We start from the raw sequence: 13078 nt of genomic DNA on the forward strand, positions 1-13078 counted from the left end.
CCAGTCCCACCGGCTGCAACCCACTAGGTGACAGCCTGTCTCCAGCACCCATGTCACCAGCACCTGTTGTGCCCTCAGCTGCACCCAGTGTAGTACTGCAGCCAACAGCAGGCCACAACTCCCCTGCAGCATTACCCCAGCCCCATGACCAGGGCTGAGGGGAAATGCCATTGCACCTGGAGAGATGCAGCTTTATTACTGGTAATGCAGTGGGTATGTGCTAAGCTCAGATGATCCTCCTTCCTTTGTGTGGAAGGCCACACATGAGCAGAATAGGCATGACCAGAAAATAAATAAATAAATCAGTTACTGCTGACCTCTGCCATGGAGGTTTGCCAGGAGATAGTAGGATGTTTCTTGCTTCTAAGCAACTCTTTGATCTCCAGCTATTTGCTGCCAGGGCAGTAGGGGAAGACTTGTAGCAGCACTTGCAAGACAGAAAGGGTGTAGATGGCTTTCTTATTTATCCCTGGTCTGTAGCAGGCAAAGGACAAGAAGGAGTAGATTTTACATCACTTAAAAACCTTTAGGTGATGGCATCATTTGTGCTCTGCAGCATTATCAGAGGGGAGGGAATTTCGTCATCTCTGTTATCTGCCAAAATGATGAGAGTTTGCTTGAGCATTGCGACAACAACAAAGCCAAACAACAACAAAAAAGGCGGCCTGAGCTTCCTTTAACACTTCAGCTCCTGGTGCCTGCTAGGGAAGTGCTTCAGCCTACAGGCAAAGATATCCCCTCTGTGTAACAATGCCACAGTGTCCTTTCTCAGCATTAAGTGCTCAGAGCCTCTGAAGTGGGAAGGACATACCAATACTATTTGCTCGTTTCAGAGTGCACCACCCCACTCTTGGCTCGTTACAAGATGCTAGGGCTGGAATACTGGGCTTTGCTGTATGGGATTCTTTCTCTTCCCCCAACAGTAAGCTTTTGACTTCAGAGGGAAGTGATTCAGAAGGGTGGTGGCCTAGGGCCTCCAGGAAACAGAGCTGTGGCCCTCTGTAGGCTAACTCAGAAAGAGTTAATGTGCAGGCAATTTCCAAGTATTTGAAGTGAACATGGTTACAGAGTAGAGGGCGTTTTTGGGTGGAGAGAGCAGCCCTCTCTGTGAGCCAATGGCTAAAGGATTCTGTCCCAACGCCCAGTCTGGGGGCTTATTTCATGGGGAAGAATTTGCAAGAATTCCTTCTCAAGATTTGTCCTGGATGAAAAGTAGGGACTGGACCTCCACGCTTGTTGGTGGCCCCCTCTCTCTGCTGTTAGAAGGTAAGGTGCAGTCCTCTGGTACCTTCTTTGGTGCCACTGGTGTGTGGGGAGTGTTTCCCTGTCTGCTTATACTAAAGGCACCTATTATGTCTGCACATGTGGCTTCTCTTTGCATTTTGCAAGGTGTTATGAAGGCTCTGCTGAGATGTGCATTATACACTGGCACTCGTCTCTGTTGTTGAACAGAGACTCATGGCTTGTTTATTTTCTCAGTTTTTTATGCAGTTATGAAGAATCTGTGTGGTTCTTTAGGTATCCTTCTTCTGGTACAAAGGAGATCCAGAAGGCATTAGAAGCAGGGAGCATTCAATCTTCTTTCATCACTACCACCTGTTAGATCTATCTTTGCTTTAAAGTGGATAAGGAAGCACTGCTGGCAGAGTAACTTCAGCAGCATGAGGCATCTCTGTGAGCACACCTCACTGAATCAGTGATGCTTGTTCATGTGGCAAATTCTGCCTGAAACAGGTAATACAACAACTCTTTCAATGTTGGGAGGGTCAGCTAGCTCCCTTGTTTGTTGTGTCTGGAGTGTCTGTGAAGATGGCACCTAACAGCTGACGGGGCTATGTAACTGCCAGCCTGAATGGGTCACGGTTCAGTGAATTGTCTTTCAGTGGAGCAGAGAAAAAGAGCTATGCAGATACAGAGTATCGGCAGTAGGTGAAAGGATTACAAGGACACAATGCTGATGTCAGATGAGATGATGAGAATAGGCTTGGTGGCTAAGGATGTCTCTGCCAGCTCTGTCCCTAGCCTCCTCCTAAGTTAGCAGCAGCTCTTAAGCTTTTGCTGGCTGGGACTAGGTGGTAATTTGGTTGTACATGCTCATGTGTGTAAGCCACTTTCCTGCCTACTTTTGGAGGTCTAGAAGGCAGCTGTTCCTCTGCTGTGCCTTGCTTCTTACCCAACATCAGGGAGGACTACAGGCACTTTGCCGGGGATGGTGTCATCACCTTGATTTCCCTCACGACCCCACCAGCATTTCTTCATTGTTTTTAAGCACTTTTGGTCAGGAGTCCTTGGTTTGGACTGGAGTACTGCTCTATGCTGACAGAGACAAGTGTCCATAACCTACACCCTAACACTGTTAACTGTATTCTGATAAGATGGAATCAGAACTACTTTTTTTAATGTAAGGTTTAATTTTAACAATACAGTATTTCTATCTGCAGACTGAAGGGACTTTCTGAGTATTATGCAAGTTTCTGGGTGTTCTGCAAGTTAATGGCTGGCAGGTGAAAGGAGCAGTGCAAGTCCTGGCCCTTCTAGCAGTGGAACATTGAATCTGCAGCCATGCAAAGACTACAATATGCTGCTAACTACTAGATAATGAATTTATGATTTAGTGGAGCTGCTCCTCTCCACCACAGCAATTGCCCCCATACTAAGAAGCAATGGGACTAACACAGGGAGATGCCTTTGTCTTTCCTGCTCCATTGTTACCTCATTTACATGTGGAGATTCATTCCTTGGACCGAAGTATAGCTCTGCAAGTGACTGACTTGCACGTAGGCAGTAGGCAGTTCTGCAGCTTTCAGATATTTTGTTTTTGGATAGTCATAGGCAATGCCTCCCAGATAGGCAGAGCCTTTGTCTGGCATGTATTAACTAAGCTCAGGAAATCCATCTACCACTAACTTTCAGGATGGACTCGTACCTGATCCAAGTGAATGGCCAAGGAGATCATGTCCCCCTGTTGGATATTCATCTCAAGACCAATGGAAACAGCATGTCACTGGGGAAGGTGAAGGGCCGAAAGCCAAGATGGGCTGTCAGGGCTTCTGAAATGTCAAAGAAGACTTTCAATCCTGTCAGAGCCATTGTAGACAGCATGAAGGTGGAGCCCAACCCAAAGAAAGCCATGATCTCCTTGTCCTTAGGTGAGCACGGTGCTATGGCTGAAGCCTCTGAGCAGTGAAGTGGCCTGTGAGGCTGCCAGATTGCAGGGCTCTGAACTGCAAAGCTTGTGGGAAACAATAGAATGTGCCAGATTGTCACACAGCTCTGTGCCTGCCACAGAGCAGTGAAAACTGAGGGGGTTTTTTTTGTTTGTTTTTGATGTTTTTTGTTATTTTTCAATCTTTGAAAAGGGGACCCAACAGTCTTTGGAAACCTTCCCACAAATGATGAGGTCACAAGGGCTATGAAGGAGGCTTTGGATTCAGGACGTTACAATGGCTATGCTCCATCTGTTGGTAAGCTGACATAGTTTAGACATATGGCAGGTCCTCCCCCACAGCAGGTATATGGAACCTTCAGATATCTTTCCAGTAGCACTCTGCAGCTGTCCTAGTCAGTAGTCCCATGAGCTCACAAATATATATCTTCCAGATGTCACAAGTGCCCTTCCCCGCATGATCTGGTTGAGAAGGCATCACATATGTGTTTTCCCTGAGATACTACCAAGGTTCAGATTCTCCCACAACAGCTGTGTTTGCTTCCTGATCTGCTAGAGCAGGCAGGGCTTCAGGGACCCAGAAGGCCTTAGGACTGTATCTCCTGGACATGGATTGCAGCCAAGTTCCTCCTAGTACGCTTTGACCAGGATTCCTCTTGCATTCCCCACCTTTACAGAGAATGAGCCTTGTTTGCTGTTAGTGCTAACAGCATATGCAGAGCATAGATCACACCTACCTCACAGAACTCTTTCTGCATTGTGACAATGAAGAACCAGTGCAAGGAGGGCTGCCCTTGTACCACCACTAAACAGCGAACGTTATGCAGCAAGACTTGGCTTCCTACTGGGTGAAATTATCTCCCTGGCTACATTCTACCCAGCTCAATTGAATTCCATGTTCAGCACATGCTGGGCAAAAACCATCCCTCTTTCCAGGGCCATGTCTCCTCTCTTGTCATACCTGTCCCAGTCTTGGGGCTGCATGCTGCCTGGCCTGAGGAAGGATGGTCTCTTCTGTCCTGGGACTGTGTAATTAACAAATGGGCTTACCCTGGCTGGGCAGGCACCTGTGAACCTTGTCCTAGCAAGAAAAATGAGATGTTCTGTAAAAACCTATCAGACGTGTGGTTCTTCTCTCCACAGGCTACCAGTCCTGTCGAGAAGCAGTGGCTGCGTATTACAACTGCCCAGAGGCACCATTGGAGGCCCAGGTACTGGTGTGCAGCCAAGGTACTGCCACCACAGCACGGGCAGGGTGCTGCTGCCCATGCCTAGCCCATGTGGCATGGGGACCCTGCCCCAGCTCCTGTCCTTCCCTGTCCAGCCATGGGACCTGTGGGTAGCTCATGGCCTTGTTTTGCACCAGCGTGCTGCTCCCTTTCCCTGCCCTGGACCATTCTCTTCCACCTTTCTTGGACAGAGGTCAAGTTCTTTAGCTGTTGGAGGTTCTCTGCCTTCAGTTAGGATCTTCACTCATTCAATGTGGCTGGGGATCCTCAGAGTGGTTGCACTTTCCACTCACTCCTGTGTGTTCTTTGTAGGATGTCATTTTAACGAGTGGCTGCAGCCAGGCCATAGAACTTGCCTTGGCAGTTTTGGCTAACCCAGGCCAGAACATCCTGGTGCCACGGCCTGGCTTCTCTCTCTACAAGACTCTGGCACTGTCCATGGGAATTGAAGTTAAGCTTTACAATCTCTTGGTAAGTGGTGGCAAGCTTGGAAAGGGCAGTCCTAACACCTCTGCCTCTTAAAAATAAATAAATAAATAAAAATCTTGACGCTGCCTGGGAAGTGGGTAAATATGATCTGAGCACCCTCAAGCACCTTGTCAAACCTCACTCTGTGTACAAAGTGCAATTCCCCCACTGTACTTCCCCTTTTCTTCTTCCATCAGCCAGAAAAGTCCTGGGAAATTGATCTGAAGCACTTGGAGTCCCTGGTGGATGAGAAAACAGCTTGTGTAATTGTGAACAATCCTTCAAACCCTTGTGGCTCTGTGTTCAGCAAGAGCCACCTCCAGAAGATCCTGGCAGGTGAGACCACATGTACATAGCTGGACTTCAGCTGCAGTGTAGTGTTTGACCAAACTGCCAGTGCCTTGATCGCTGTGTTTCTTCAAGGCTGAGGCTGTTGTTCTGCAATGTAACAGCAGTACTGCGTGAAGCAGTGCTGTGGTCCTGGGGTTTGACTCTTACCTCATGACTGACTGCAGCCTTGGACCACACACTCAGTTTGAAGAGTTTGCGTTTTCTGGAGAAGAACATGTAGAATACGTGTCTTGGTGTTTCTAAGATGGCCAGTGTGTCTTGGATCACTTATTTCTCCACTCTGGCTCTACAGGATTGTGTTCACAGGGAGCCCTATGGCTCCTGAGCACAGGTCTACCAATCCAGGAGCTGTGCTACCTATATCTATAGGTTTGAGCAGAAGTAGGCTTAGCCAGGGCAAGGCTCTCCAAGTGATCACCCTGTAGGAGAAAGAGGGGGACCCTCTGCCCTGGGGCAGAATTTCCCACAGTCTTCCAGGCCCTGTAGAAAAAGGCAAGTCTGCTCCCGTGGAGGATGCAGAATGTCTAGGCTGAATGCCCTCTCTCCCACAGTGGCATCAAGACAGTGCGTGCCCATCCTTGCTGATGAGATCTATGGAGACATGGTGAGTGTCCATCACAGTCCTTTGCATCCTTGTGCTACCTGCCATTTCTGCTGCACTTGCCCTTTGGCCATGGCAGCGAGCCCTTCAGAGACGAGAAATTGCTTCTTTGTCCCATACTGTGCCTGAGCCTGTGCCCGTGACATGCAGTCCTGGGTGTAATTTTCATGTCCTTCTTCAATTCTTGTGTCTCGTGCACAGTCCCCCCAGTTTTCACAGTGAGATACAGAGACAATTCTAACACGGCTACCCATCACAGGTGTTTGCTGACTGCAAGTATGAACCCATTGCAACACTCAGCACTAATGTGCCAATCTTGTCCTGTGGTGGCTTGGCAAAGCGGTGGCTAGTCCCTGGCTGGCGGATGGGCTGGATCTTAATCCACGATAGGAGAGACATCTTTGGTAATGAGGTGAGAACTACCAAGTGTCACTGTCATGGCAACAGATCTGCAGTGTCTTCAGTGTGTGGATTGGCAGGGCTTTGACTGGCAGAGGCATGTACTGTTCTGCTCTTTTGCTTTCGTGTGGGTGTCACCCAGTTGCTTACTTGCTTTTCTTCACATGCTGGCTTTTCATGTGTCTTCTTTACTTCATCCGCACCCATATATTGCCTTTTACTCTTGTCTTGTTTGTGTGCTTCTAGTGTCTTCTCTTCTCAAATAGCTCCAGTGTGCATTAATGGTACTGCATGGTTTACCAGCAGACAGCGGGGTCTGTGTGCTCTCATAAGTTTTCTCTTAAAAGTGGGACTAAAATTCCAAGCTATGTAGTCAGTGTTTTGTCTGGCTATTCATACATGTAATGAGAGCAAGCAGTGTAACTACTGCAATGACCTTTCTACCCAAAGGGATTTCTGCATGAAAAGTGAGAGAAGAAAGGCAATTGAGTGAGCAGAAAATCTGATGTTGGTTCTCTCTATCTGACTTTGAAAGTGTGGATTGTGGACACAAACCTAATGGACATGTAAAGTGGTATCTGGATGAGCTCTGGTTTCATTTGGTCAGAATATTAGCTGTTTTGAGTCAGACCGGGAAGCTCAAAAGTATATTTCTGCTGGCATTACAGTCCTCAACTGGGGAACAGAGAATGACACTGTAAATAGTCTGCAGACACCTGGCATGTAGACAAGTAAATGTTCTGAAGGGCTCCATGTGCTTACTGAAGAGAGTAATGTGAACAGCTGTAGAAGTCTGCAGACGTGCAGGTAGTAGGCGTTGGAGTTGTCCCTTCAGAAAAGCAGTCTGAGCACAGCCTGCAAATACTACCTGTTTCTTTCAGATCAGGGATGGCCTTCTGAGATTGAGCCAAAGGATCCTAGGACCATGTACAATTGTCCAAGGAGCACTGGAACATATTTTGCACAGAACGCCTCCCGACTTCTACCACAACACCCTCAGCATCCTCAAGGTAATCAAACTGTAATCAGGTCAGTAGTCTGTTCGTGTGTTATTTGGAGTGGGGGAATCAGTATCTCTCTAGCTCATTGTCATGGCAGGAGAATTGGCCATGACAGGTAGCTTAGCCTTGTAGCTGGAGCTGGTGACCCAGGTAGTGGAGCATTAAGCCCTGACTTGCTGAGTTAATCCCAGTAATGTATGCCTTACTCAAGGCCATAATCACCCATATTGTTTGCATTCCTTACCCCTTTATTTGCAGTGTGCATACTTGTTCATAGTCCTGGTCCAGAGCTTGGCTTCCATTTGCTAATCAGCTTCCTAGAATTTCGCCTGTTGTTGAACTTTCTCCTTTCTACATTTCAGTCCAATGCAGACCTTTGTTACGCTGCTCTATCAGCTATCCCAGGCCTCCAGCCTGTTCGGCCTGCTGGAGCCATGTACCTCATGGTAAGTGAGGAGAGTGTAATGTCATTTCCAGTCATTAGTGGTTACCCTAGAACTCTTTACTGGTGGTTACCAATGGCTTCAGGGTAGCACCTGACACCAGCTCTCTACTGAATGCATCTTCACATTGCCCAGCACAGTGGAATCATCTCTTGGTTGTTTTTGAAGGCCAGGATATGTTGCTTACTTCTCACTGAGCAGAAGATGGTAAATTTCGTCTTCTTGCACCTGCAAAGAACTCAAGGACTTGTCCTTTGCAAAAGAATATTGTTTTACCTGGATTTGAAACAAGATGACAGTGCCATAGTAAGCCCCTTTACCACACCAGATTATCAAACCTGCTTCTTTAAGTGTAACCTTCCTTCTACACAGCTGTCTTCTGCCTACACTGTTGCCTCTTTTTCTGCCTTTTCTGGTGTCGGTTAGGTTTGGTTCTGAGTTGTTTTTTGATTTTTCTGTAACTCTTTATAGCATAGTGAAATATCCTTTCTCAACAAGCAACACTGAAATGTTTAAGCCCCAAGTTCCGTATATTTTTATCTTTCATTTTGATCTCATAATATCTTACTTTTTTATCAGTTTTAAAAATGGTGGACTCAGAAGTGGAAATATACTGCAACATCAGTCTCACTCATATTCGATAGATAAATCGTTACCAGTTTACTTGTAGCCAGTCTTGCCCAGAGTTACGTATGTCATTCCTATGCTGCTTACGTAGAGAGATAGCTTCAAGGCTTGTTCACCCTCTAGTATTTCCATAGTATCTGAACACACATTCCATATTAAATCAGCTGATAATTTTTTTTTCCACTGGCTTTTTCAGACCTTCTGCATGCAAATTCTCTCTCACAGCCTTTATTTATGAATATTTTCATGAGATGTCTTTGGTTATGTGATAATGGGACAGTCTTCTTCTTTCCAAATATAGAGCAGAAATACTGATTGAGTGTTTCTTATTTTCTTTGTCTTTTTAACAATTACATCATCCACATTAAGCCACAAAGAATTCTTTTCTCCATAGTATTCTAGACCTCGCTATCTTAAAAAACAAACAAAACAAAACAACAACAACAACAAAAAACCACCAAACCCCACCCCCCAAAAAAAGCCAACCCAACTCATTAATTTATTTTCCATCACTTTTTCTTACCTTATGCATTTCTTGCATGATGGGATTACTAATAGATATTGGGTAGAGTTCTCTCACACATTTTTTTCCCTTATCTTAGTTATCCCTTCTAATTTCTAATTGGTTCCAACATCTCTGCTACCAGTTTTTGACTAAAGTTGTCCTTAACTGAAATTCCAGTTTTTGGCAGTTAGTTTTACATTAAGTTTACTTCTTAAAAAATCTCTAGTTTTTGTTTATATCTTTCTGTTTGTCTCTCACATTCTACTCAGCCCAAATGATGAGCAAATTTCCTGAGGACAGATAGCAAAGTGCAACTGGGCAGTTGTTGAGCAGTGTGGGTAAGCAGCGACATGATATATAGTATTGGTTGCCATGCTTCATTCCTTTGGTGCAGGTTGAAATTGAAATGGAGCATTTTCCTGAGTTTGAAAATGATGTGGAGTTCACTGAGCGGCTCATCTCAGAACAGTCTGTGTTTTGCCTGCCAGCTACGGTGAGTCTGACTCCGGGAGCCCCAGGGATGTCTAAGCATTGGGAGAGAGGCAAATAGAGCTTTGCAGCCTTGAGCTGGGGACAGTCTGGGAATCTAGTATGCAATGTCCATGGTCTTTAATGGTGTCTATGTACTGCCTGTGAGGTCCAAGTGCTGTCTAGAGATGGTGACTGGCAAGCTCTAGCTCACTAACAGTCCTTGGTCAAGTTGCCAGGATTGTCCCAGCTTCAAACTTGCTCTTTATTTCACATGCTGGCAGTTGTATCCCTGAACTGTACATACCCCCATACCTCCTTGCAGAAGTCATTCTCTCAGAGGCCTTGGAACTGTTCCCACCTGTGCTACTTCACATGCTCCATTTCCAGTCCCCCACACTTGTAGGAAGAGACTACAGACTTGAGAATCATGTCTGTGCCTATGTCTATCCCCTATCCTACTCCACTTCCTGCACTGAGTCCTAAGGCCTCCGACATTCTCCAGCTCTCACTCTCTCTAAGCCTTTGAGAAGAAGGGAGGAGTCCCTAGCTCCTTAAGGACTGTTCCCTGGTTCCTACACAGTCCATACAGTGCGTTGGTCTGTGGCCTGCACAGCATTATGTCTCCTCTGAGAAGTTTTAGAGATGGAGCTGGGAGATATGCTTGGAATGGAACAGTCAGCCTAATAGAGTGGGAGTCCAGCCGTTCCACTCTTGCTGGATGTTCTATGCTGACCATTTTCATTTGCTGATATAGAATATGGCCCCAGAGCAGGGCTGTGATACACAAATAGTATCCCAAATAATCAGCCAGTCTCATTCTTTATCGTTTCAGTGTTTTGAGTACCCAAACTTCTTCCGTGTGGTGATCACTGTACCTGAGGAGATGATCTTGGAGGCCTGCAGTCGCATCCAGGAGTTCTGCGAGATGCACTACCAGGGTGCTGAGGGGGCCCAGGATCTTGAGTGTGACAAGTAGCCACAGCCAACCTCCTGCCTCTGCCAGGCTGGATTTTGTGTGAGGTGGCAGGCAGTGCTGCTTCCAGCCAGCACCACGTCCCCCTGCCTGTAGGCAGGTGCTGTCCTGCTGCTTCAACTGTTTTGCTCCACAAACCCCTCAGCACCATAGAAAGAAGCAGATCTTCTCTCCTTTTCCACTGCACCTCTCGCATCCTTTGGCATCTGGTGCCTGTGGTCTCCATATACTCTGCATCTGCACCCCATAGTGGTCTCTGTGCTGGTGACAAACCAGCCACCGGCAAGGGTACCTGGCTATTCCTGCACCAGGCATTGACCCTGAGTGGCCAGTAGCTCCTGCACTGCCTGCACTCCCCCTCTGGGGCAAGAGATGGCCACAATCTCAGAGGTCAAGAGACACTCACCCACCTCTCACCTGTCTTTACTTCAGGAGGCCAGAGCGCTTTATACCAAGCCCTTTGTCCAGCAAAGGGAGTAAGTTATTGTGACTTTTTTTATTAATAAATCTTCTGAGATGGCAGTCCCCTTAGTGTGTCAGTAAGGGCCCGTGCCCAGTGGGTCGCTTGTTCAGCCTGCGGTGCCCCATGCTCTCTTCTGTCCCTGCAGCTGCCTGGATGGGGCAGGGTAGGACAGGCCCTGCAAACCAGGCACAGGCAAGAGCCAACTGCCTGCATTCCAGTGAGACTAGAAGCTCCCAGCAGTGGCTCAGCCCCTCCACAGCTCACTCCCTCTTCTGCTGCTTGTTGATCCGTATAGTCTCTCCCAGGCTCCCAGCAGAGTAATGTGCGCTGGTGCCTGGGTGGGCAGTACCAGGCACCAACCTCCAGATGTCCAAGGTCGAGGTGGCTGGGTGTTTCCCACTCCAGCAGTAAAGATATTTCTCTGAAATGCTTTCACTGTGCGAGTGTTTGTGATGTGCCACCACGCCCAGGTTGCTGATGGCTGAATGAGTAAGACCCATAAAGTAAGAACTGATGGCCTGGCACCTAATGGAAAGATGAGCCCATCAGACTGATTGCTGTAGTCAGGGGCTCGAGGAACATTTTCTCATCACAGAGTGATGTACAGTGTGCTTCATGCTGTCACCTGCAGTTCTATTCATCTGTCTTACTGCGATATGAGGCTCATAGGCTGACTTTGACTTCCCTTGAAAAATGGGCTGGCACTAAATTACATGCTGCCAGACCTTCTGCCAGGTTCAGTGGACTCCTCTTCTGTCCAGCACAAAGTCTGAGTACCAGTATGCTGGAGGAAGCTATGTGAGAAAAAAAGCAGTCTATGAAAAGGTACACATCAGCTGACCATCCAAAGCTACATCCTTTCAAACAAAGCAATCCCAGAAAGAAAGAGAGAAGCTGGGCTGTGAGGGAATGAGAGGAACTTCCGAGATATGAGGCCACTAGACCTCAAAATAGATAACACAAGTTGCTTGAGACAAAGATTGACAAATGATGTGTGAGGAGTCCATTGGGACAGGGGACTTTACAGGATGACACTGCTGCATTGTTGTACTGTGTTGCATCTACTGCAGTTGTCAAGTTTGTCTTCTTGAACTCTTCCCCAGGTATCTTGGGTTCTCAGGCTTTAATTTCCATTAATAATTAATAGTCTTCCCATTTTTAAACAAGGCTGCTCTGTATGGTAACTGCTGAGTCACAGCCTGAACCACTGATTGAGCACCTGGAGAAAAGACCTGATCAGTCCTGGGAGCAAAGGTGAAGGCAATTAGACCTCATTTAAGGGCTGACTGCCACTGTGGAAGGTTCTCTTGTTGGAGATCCCTCCTCTGTGGAGTTTTTCCTGTAAGCCTAGGTCCTTGGAGGTGGGTGAGCATTCCGTTTTCTTCTTTCTTTATAACACCTGCTCACTGCATTGGTCCTGTTGCCATTATGTGCTCCTTTGAGATCCCTCTCCCTTTGTGAGACCCTTTTCCTCCAGTCGTAGAGGTGTCTGTTAACAAGCAGCTACTCTTTAGTGTTTAATGTAATTTTTATTCCTCTTAGCCCAGAAAACATCTGACCAGCAGACAGAGGCATATGCCTCTTTATTACTGCCTTATAAATCTCAATACACTTAGATGTTTTCAAGGCCACTTCCTCTATTGACATCATCTATTGTAAACATGACGCTGTGTGCTGGCAGTGCTTTGGTAGAATTTTTCAGTGCTCTAAATAGCTGATCTGCACCCACCCTCTATGTCTTCGCTGGGGAGCACAAGCTGTATTCCCTGGGGCAGGCTTGCAGCATGCTTATCCAATTTTCTGCCTTGTCTGGGCTGGCCACATTTAGGAGGAGGGTGATCTACCTTATATGCAGAGACCTAAGTGGTGAGGCAACCTCACACCTGGGCTACACTTATGCTTTGCTATAGTAACAAAGGAACTTCTCAGCTCCTAGGCAGATGAAAAAGTTAAATTAAATGTTCTCAGCTTCCAAAGGAACTGGTAGTGGACTCACCTACCTGCAGTGCCATGTTTTGCCTTGCTGGGCTGGGCTTAATCACACCTGCCAGCAGTTAGGCCATCAATTCATCCAGATACCTTAAGAATGTGGATTCAGCCACTTCCCTGGTCCTTTCCTCATCCAGTATCTCTTCCAAGAGCCCTGAGTGTCTCCTCCATTGGGTTGCTGTCTGAAACAGTTACTGAATGCCTCCCACCATGGAGCTGTGGTACTGAACCATGAGAGATGAGAGACTGCCTAGACCATCCCTCTCGTCACTAGAATGCACCTGGATCCATCAGGGTTTGTCCTGAGTTGGAGCCTGGGCAATCGCATGGAGGCAATCAAGGTATGGTCAGTGAGGTCCTGGCATTGCTCAGGAGTGGAATGGGGAACGTGG

The 13078-nt window shown here is 47.0% G+C and overlaps 1 protein-coding gene across 1 annotated transcript; it reads left to right on the forward strand.

Annotated features, from left to right (window-relative positions):
* The first annotated feature begins 1163 nt into the window (after positions 1-1163).
* On the forward strand, positions 1164-10756 carry TAT (tyrosine aminotransferase). Its single transcript, XM_065745360.1, has 12 exons — positions 1164-1266; positions 2914-3149; positions 3360-3464; positions 4310-4377; positions 4708-4866; positions 5061-5199; positions 5766-5818; positions 6075-6227; positions 7096-7224; positions 7578-7661; positions 9185-9283; positions 10094-10756. Exons 2-12 carry the CDS (start codon positions 2915-2917, stop codon positions 10235-10237), a joined length of 1368 nt encoding a protein of 455 aa, XP_065601432.1. The 5' UTR covers positions 1164-1266; position 2914; the 3' UTR covers positions 10238-10756.
* Positions 10757-13078: the final 2322 nt, after the last annotated feature.

Source organism: Cyrtonyx montezumae, unplaced genomic scaffold (assembly GCF_038088225.1).
Source record: "Cyrtonyx montezumae isolate F1298 unplaced genomic scaffold, pur_monq_1.0 scaffold_35, whole genome shotgun sequence".
NCBI classification, from domain to species: Eukaryota; Metazoa; Chordata; class Aves; order Galliformes; family Odontophoridae; genus Cyrtonyx; species Cyrtonyx montezumae.

What these genes read in the sequence shown, in the direction of transcription:
- TAT (XM_065745360.1), top strand. Translation starts at nt 2,915, where the DNA reads ATGGACTCGTACCTGATCCAAGTGAATGGCCAAGGAGATCATGTCCCC. An exon ending in TTAAGCTTTACAATCTCTTG is followed by an intron (nt 4,867 to 5,060) that starts GTAAGTGGTGGC and finishes TTCTTCCATCAG; the next exon opens with CCAGAAAAGTCCTGGGAAAT. An exon ending in ACACCCTCAGCATCCTCAAG is followed by an intron (nt 7,225 to 7,577) that starts GTAATCAAACTG and finishes TCTACATTTCAG; the next exon opens with TCCAATGCAGACCTTTGTTA.